The 8,415-nt window shown below is 41.3% G+C and overlaps 1 protein-coding gene across 1 annotated transcript in view; it reads right to left on the reverse strand.

Annotated features, from left to right (window-relative positions):
- Positions 1 to 6,096, reverse strand: part of LOC132398446 (ADP-ribosylation factor-like protein 8B-A) — a 122,789-nt gene extending 116,693 nt beyond the window's left edge. Inside the window, exon 1 of the mRNA XM_059977897.1 lies at positions 5,848 to 6,096. Within this exon, the coding sequence (XP_059833880.1) occupies positions 5,848 to 5,976 (129 nt within the window). The 5' untranslated portion in view covers positions 5,977 to 6,096. The remainder of the gene's footprint in view (positions 1 to 5,847) is intronic.
- Positions 6,097 to 8,415: the final 2,319 nt, after the last annotated feature.

The following is an 8,415-nucleotide window of genomic DNA, read 5'->3' on the forward strand; positions in this document are numbered from 1 at the left end:
AATGGAAATCAACAAACAAAATAGAAAACTAACAGAAACTGAAGGATTGATATTTTGATACAAATAAAACAAGTCTGGTCCAATTTAAGAACTGAACTCTGAGGCTCCCTGGGTTACAAATGCAAATTCTTCCACACATTTTTAAGCTAGTAATAATAACAATAAAATGTTTAATGGTATTCATTAATGACAGGATGCCGCATATATTGTAGTAGTTTAATTAAGGGGAATGTTGGATGATCATGAAATGAAACGTTTTGCAAGTGCATGCAGTGATACTGTACAGGCTACTATAAAAACAGATGTTTCTGATTTACAAGGAAATCACTAATGGACATTTCTAGGTAATGGAATACATTGATAACCCAGGGTCTGCTTGTAATTTGGTTTGAGTAAACACAATGATATTTTTGGGGTAGAATTCAAAATCAATATTGCCTGTTAAAAAGGGAAAATTTGATGATGATGAGTACATGAGTAAAGAAGAAAAACCAACAAGCACTTGCCATTATCAATACAAGTTGTTTTGGACAAGTAGTTTAGTTTGCAAGAGAATTAGAATCATGATTTTCTCATTATGTTAATCTAGAAATGTTATACTGTGAAGGCAGTTCATATTTCAATGGCATCTTTTGTAAGAATCTCTCACATGCAAGGAGTGTCAAAGACATCTTCAAGGAATGGTGCCTTAGGAAGGTAGTGTCCAGCATTAAGGATCCCCACTACCCAGGACATGCCCTTTTCTCACTGTTACCATCGGGTAGGAGGAACAGAAGCACAAAAGCACGCACTCAGTGATTCAGGAACAGCTTCTTCCCCTCTGCCATCCGATTCCTAAATGGACATTGAACCCATGAACACTCCCTCACTACTTTACTTAATTTGTTTTTTCGCTATATATATATATATATCCATATTTATCAGGTATCTCATGGTACTGCTGCTGTAAAGTTAACAAATTTCATGACATATGCCAGTGATATTAAACCTGATTCAGATTCTGATATAACTCAGAAAAACAAAAATCGAACCACTTATCAAATTCAAACAAGGAATTTAAAAAGTGAGACACTAAATAGTTACCTTCTATTAGCATTACTGCCATATACATGGGAGCAGAGAAAGGGAAAAATCTGATCTACACAAAACAATTGTACTGTATCGACAAAGCAGCATTGTTGGAGAGCATCATTTGCTATGATGGTGACCAAACTACATTTGCCAATCAACTGTGCAAAAGCAGTTTTTTTGTTACTTCCCTACCTTCTTTCCTTTGATTTTTTTCTCATTGTCACAAGACGGCAGCTTACATAGTGCTGACCTCAGGGAAGGTATCCGGGAGCGAAGGGCTAATACGTCAGTCAAACTGGCCTCACCAATCGAATGACTTGAACTGTGTGACTGGTGAAGCTGGAAACCCATCAAGTCATTCTCACAATACATGTGAAAAGTTAAGTTTCAGAAGAGCTTTTCCAAACTTCCTTGGTTGTGAGTGCGTAGAGGCATCACACAGAAACAGAACTAAACACCCTCAGAAGATTCTGGATTTCACTTCAGCTGCATGAAAACAATGAGGAATGGAATCAGGTGAGGACAGTCTTGGTCAACTGACGCCAGAACTAAGGCAATAGTATAGTTAACAGTGTGAAAGTTTGCAGTCAATTTGAGATGTACCAGAATCTACAGATCATTACAGACACGGCCAATTCAGAATGAAAAGGTCCAGATAGACAATTTCATTTTTTCTTTTTCTTCCACTCTGTTGAGCAAAATTCTCAAGAAGATGCAAAACTGAAGTTATTGCTAGATTAATACAAAATAATAATTATTCCCACAAAAAAAAACAGAAAACATTGGAGAAGTCACAAGGACAAAGCACAGGATGATTAACATCAAGGATTTTATTTTTCTTTGTCAGAAATCCTCTTGCATTTGTACAGAGCCCTGGTGAGACCACACCTGGAGTATTGTGTACAGTTTTGGTCTCCAGGGTTAAGGAAGGACATCCTGGCTGTAGAGGAAGTGCAGCGTAGATTCACGAGGTTAATTCCTGGGATGTCTGGACTGTCTTACGCAGAGAGGTTAGAGAGACTGGGCTTGTACACGCTGGAATTAAGGAGATTGAGAGGGGATCTGATTGAAACATATAAGATTATTAAGGGATTGGACAAGATAGAGGCAGGAAATATATTCCAGATGCTGGGAGAGTCCAGTACCAGAGGGCATGGTTTGAGAATAAGGGGTAGGTCATTTAGGACAGAGTTAAGGAAAAACTTCTTCTCCCAGAGAGTTGTGGGGGTCTGGAATGCACTGCCTCGGAAGGTAGTGGAGGCCAATTCTCTGGATGCTTTCAAGAAGGAGCTAGATAGGTATCTTATGGATAGGGGAATCAAGGGATATGGGGACAAGGCAGGGACCGGGTATTGATAGTAGTTGATCAGCCATGATCTCAAAATGGCTGTGCAGGCTCAAAGGACTGAATGGTCTACTTCTGCACCTATTGTCTATTGTCTAATTGAATTTATACCTCATTTAGATTTGGCAATAACAATTTAAAATTTAATCTCGTTTGTGTAAAACTATGTTGGCAAAGCTCTAATACAGAAATGCAATACAAAATGCATTCTAAGATATTAAATCTTTGTCAGCAAACCTGACTCTGTTACTGCAGTCATACATTCTAGAACTAACTACACCTCTAGCGGGGCTGTTGTAGTAGTTTACGCAAGTCATATCACAAAAGTCACAAAAGTCAGAGCAAATCGAGGCTGGATAAGTGGCATCTTAACGTTGCCCTGACAAACACCAAAGTAATGAAGATGTGATGAACAGTGCGGCCAAGCAGCACACATTTACCAATAACATGCTCAAGAAGTATTTCTATGGGTTTTACCAGGTCCATTATTACGGACCTCCAGCACACAGGGCATGCCCTTTTCTCACTGTTACCATCAGGTAGGAGGTACAGAAGCCTGAAGGCACACACTCAGCGATTCAGGAACAGCTTCTTCCCCTCTTAGCTGGCTGGTGGCACAGTGGCATCAGTGCCAGACTTCAGAGTGAAGGCTCCTGTTCGAATCCAGCTGACTCCCTTGCACATTTTCTACCTGCGCTGGGTTGAGTGTCGGACTAGCAACTCGGCTTCGTAAAAACAAGAAAGCCTGCTAAAGAAACGCTGTCACGATGGCATCCCGATGACTCCACTCTGAGTTAAGGGCTTTCTACTTCTTCTTCTTCTTCCCCTCTACCATCCAATTCCTAAATGGACATTTAGACACTACCTCTCTTTTTTTAAATATACAGTATTTCTGTTTTGCACTTTCTTTTTTAATCTATTCAATATACGTAATTGATTTACTTGTTTATTTATTATTATTATTATTAATTTTCTCTGCTACATTATGTATTGCAGTTAACAAATTGCTGCTAAGTTAACAAATTTCACGTCACATGCCAGTGATAATAAACTTGATTCTGATTCTCTAGAACACTTCACAGGATTGTTCCAACTTTGAATCAAATGGTTGAATTCCAGAGGTAATATCAGTGTGAGCCCCTGACAATAAACCAGCATCTGACCAGCCACTGCATCAAGAAATCTTGGTAAAATTGGAGGGAATCAGTATCATGGAAAAATCACTCCAACAGCTGGAGTCACACCTCACAAAGATACTTCTGGATATCAGTAGTCTGTCTTCCCATCCTGAGGAGATGGTTCAAGCAGATCCTCAAGGCAGTATCCAAGGCCCAACCATCTGCAGCCCTCCACAACATCATAGATGTGGATTATCACCAATAATTCTGGAATTCATATCTCATCAGCACATGAAGCAGCCCATGCCCGCATGCACCAAGACCTGAAAGGGCGATGGAGGTGTCTTCTCACAAAAGTTGAGTATTTGAATAACCAGCTATAGAGGGCTACAGATCAAGTGCTGGTAGCTGGGGTTAGTATAGCTGGTTACATGATGGTCAGCATGGATATAGGGGCCTGTTTCTGTGCTGTGTTACTCTATGACTTGGATAACATTCAGGCACAGGCTGAAAATTATCAAGCTACGTTTTCACTATAAAATGCCAGCCAATTAACATCACCAGCTAAAGGCTGTCTAAATACTGGTCCTTGCCGTATTGTTAAGGAGAGCCACTCTCATCACACTTCAGGAAATCAAACTCGTGGTGCCACCAATAACTAGAAACTCAATTGGATCAGAAAAATAAATACCATCACAACAAGATCAGGTCAGAGGCTAGCTAACCTGATTCATCTCCTGACATCAACAAGATACATCTTGTGATGTCTTGTGTCACAAGACATCACAAAACATGCGATGGAATATTCTCCACTTACCTGGATGACTTCAGCTCTAGTAACACTTGAAGCTTGACATGATCCTGAAGAAATTAGTCACTAGATTTGTACCCTATCCACTACCTTAAACAATTATTCCCTCCGTCACAATGACAGCATTCATAAAATATGCTTACCCCATCTCGATTTCTATAACAGTTCCTCCTAGACCTGTCCTAGCAGGAAGGTCAAGGGCAGCTGGTGCATGCAAGCTTCACCACCTGCTAATTCCCCTCCAAATCAAACACCATCCTGACTTAGTAAGTATCTTGCTGTTCTGTTATTGCTGGATCTCCCAGCAGCAATGCAGGGGTGCCTTCATGGGAAGAACAGTGGAATGTAACAAGCCACTAAGCAATGTGGCAGCACCTAGAGACAGCCAAAAATCGCAAGCCCTGTCAACAATACTAACACTCTCAAAATAAACTTTTAAAAAATTGATTCAGTACATTTTCAAAACTTTATATATTACTTTATTCAATTATACTGTAAACTTAGCATTAGAGGAGCCCCTGCACTAGAGGGTGGACGAAGGGAAGGGGGTAATTTTTTCCCCAGAATAGCATGTTTGTTGAATGGTAATGAATGTCTTCTTACAGTAGAACAAGTTCAATGTTGCAGCAAGATAAACTTTTATCAGTGAAAGGGGGACTCCTATTCCTCACATCCAACTTAATTATGAGAATTTAAGAATCAAACAGGAAGGCAGTATCACCATTAAAGGAAATCAAAAGACAAACCAACATATGACAATTAAATGTAAATGAATGTAGAATCAAATCAAAGGGCACCTAATTTAAAATGATGAAAGGAAGGATGGATACAAATATCTATCCTCATTGCATGGTTTTAACTGCAGAATTTGGAGGCTAAAATCAGTTACAGTACTAGTGATTTATACATAATGCGACTGAATCGGGGTTGTAATTTGCCGAGGATGGGCTTTGGTAACACAAGGAGACCTGGTGCAGCCATAATGCACATGGCAGGTGTGTGTACAAAAAAAATCACACACAATCGTCTATAATGTTTTTCGCAGTGATGAAGTTAGTAAAAATAAAACACGTTATTTTTTAAAGGGAATAAAAAAGCCAGGCTAGAAACAGCACAGGAGATGATGATAACCCTGCCTTTGCAGGAGAGAGAGGTTCGCCTGGCTGAGACATGATTCAGTAGAACTGGGCTCCTCCCAAACACTCAGCAGGTACCCAGCCCTTCAGACCACGGTGGGAGCGCCAGACCCGAGTGATTCCCACACAAATTAGGGGGCAACCAGAAATAGGCAGAACGCTACAAGGCAAAGTGAATGGGTCTAAACGACAGGGAGCGGGGTGGAGGGAGGATATCAAAAGGCCAAAGAGAAGTGACTGTGCCCTGAAATCCGGGTGGGTGAGGAAGGGTTGAGGGGGGAGGTCGCGCTACTCGCTTTCTGGCTGTCGGGGCGATGAATAATAAATAAAGACGCGGGTTAATTACAAGATGCTGACTGACTGTACCGCTATCACGTTGACAAACGTCGTCTTGCCCGAGTACTGCAGGCCAACCAGCGTCAGCTCCATCTCCTCCTTCCAGAACAGAGACTTGAACCAGTCCAGCAGCTTATTGATCAACACCAACATGCTCATCGCCGTGTGTGTGTCTGCGCGCCCCGCTCCGGCTTGCGATCCCGCTAGCGCTGCTGCTCCCGTTCCCCGTGCAATGCCGACTCTCGGGCTGCGCTCTAACTCCCCTTCAGCTCCGCAACCACCGATCATATGACAGTCAAGCGAGAGCGCAGCGTCGCATCAGCTGTCCAACAACGCCGTGGGCGGGGACACTGTGCCCAAGTGTCAGCTGCATTGGTCAATTCCCAGAGTCAGCAATAAGGAGATGACTAATAAATGCATGATTTAACGCAGCATTAAACCCCACAATGGAAGAAAGCAGATGCAAAGCACAGTAAATACACCTTGGCAAACATACAAAGAATTACACAATCTCACCCCTGCCTTAACATTATTGTGGACTCAAGTTTTACTCCGGCGATCTGATTCAGGGCCAGAGCGGTGCTGAAGGGGGTGCTGCATTTTCATAGGCACCATGGTTTGGCTAAGACATTTAACTGCCTTTCAGATAGATGGCAAAGACAAAAATGAAAATATAACGGTAAGCACCAATAAAAAAGCGACTGATACAATCAAATCAAAAGATAGGAAAAATCAACAATAGAGTTTAGATACTTTTATCTCTTTGCTGTCTAGTAGCTGAGGAATTGCAAGGGAGTTCCCAGTGTGTCCTGGCTAATACTGTATTTATCTCTCAACTAAAATCACAAAAGCAGACTATCTCAGTCAGTTATCACAATGTACTTTATGGGATCTGTATACAGAATGAATGCTCTGCACCCTACCGTAGATTCCCAACTAGACTTCAAAATTATCTCACCAGTTCTAAGTGCCTTGGGTCTCTGTGAGGCTATAAAAAGAGAAAAGGTTCTATAGGATGAATTTGAGTGATGAGAAGAAAAATTGGAAAACAGGTTCTCAAAAGTAGTAATGGAAGAATTGATTTTATTGCCACCTGTCAGTGAGTAGGGAAGCGAGAGAATAGACCAGATGAATTTATGGCTGAAGAGATGTTGCAGAGAAAGAGTTTGATCCCAGAGAACAGCTGTAGGGAAGGTGTGATGTGTACCAATGGGATGTCCTATGCCAGGGCAAGACTGAGACTGATGTCCACACTACTCAATATCATGCAACCTATTACCTTAACCTCTTGCACCTCCCCAGATGTATTGGCTCGCTCTTCTCTGAACCGAAATCCATTTGTCACTTTTCTGCCCTACTAACCGTACCATCCACATTCCCCCGAAAGCTTTCCTCTTTGGTTAATTTGTATATAATCTGCAAAATCCTAATTATGCCCCCTTCATTTAATGAGTTAATCATTAATATGCATACACACAAAAAGTAATGGAATAGACTATTAAAAGAGACTGAGCCTCTTAGAATCCCATTGGCAAAAATGGGATTCTGTAAATACCCGTCCAACTGTAAATACACCAGTCAAACGTGAAAATGAAGAGGCAGTTCTGGTCAAAGCTGGAGACACAAACAGATGCTCGACACCTGTGGCAGGGTTTGCATGCCTTCACCTTCTACAGTGTGAAGATGAATCAGAATTATGTTTAATATCACTGGAACATATCCTGTAATTTGTCTTTTGTCTTTTGTCTCTGTGGCAGCAGTACAATGCAATACATAATTATAGAGAAAAATATGAATTACATTAAATGTATATATATAATAGTTATATTTAATAAGTAGTGCAAAAATAAAATTAACAAAGTAGTGAAGTAGTGTTCATGGGTTCAATGTCCATTCAAAAACCTGGTGGCAGAGCATAAAACATAAGACCATAAGACATAGGAGCAGTATTAGGCAATCTGGCCCATTGAGTCTGCTCCAACATTCAATCATTGCTGATCTTTTTTTTTATCTTCTTAACCCCAGTTCCCAGCCTTCTCCCCGTAACCTTTGATGCCATGTCCAGTCAAGAACCTATCAATCTCTGCCTTAAATACACCCAATGAACTGGCCTCCACAGCTGCATGTGGCCACAAATTCACCACCCTTTGGCTAAATAAATTTCTCAGCATCTCTGTTTTGGAAAGGTGTCCTTCTATTCTGAGGCTGTGCCCTCTTGTCCTAGACTCTCCCACCAGGGGAAACATCCTTTCCACATCTACTCTGTCTAGACCTCTCAATATTCGAAAGGTTTCAATGAGATCCCCCCTCATCCTTCTGAATTCCAGTAAGTACAGACCCAGAGCCATCAAACGTTCCCTGTATGATAACCCTTTCATCCCTGGAATCATCGTTGCGAACCTCCTCTGGACCCTCTCCAATGTCAGCGCATCTTTTCTAAGATGAGGGGTTCAAAACTATTCACAATACTCAAGGTGAGGCTTCACCTTGCTCTTGTATTCTAGCATAAGTGGCATTGATACGTCACCCTGATGAGCTTAATGCCTTCTATACTCACTTTGAGAGGAAGATTACTGAATACATGACGAACTGTGATCT

This window comes from Hypanus sabinus, chromosome 8 (genome assembly GCF_030144855.1).
Source record: "Hypanus sabinus isolate sHypSab1 chromosome 8, sHypSab1.hap1, whole genome shotgun sequence".
Taxonomy (NCBI): Eukaryota; Metazoa; Chordata; class Chondrichthyes; order Myliobatiformes; family Dasyatidae; genus Hypanus; species Hypanus sabinus.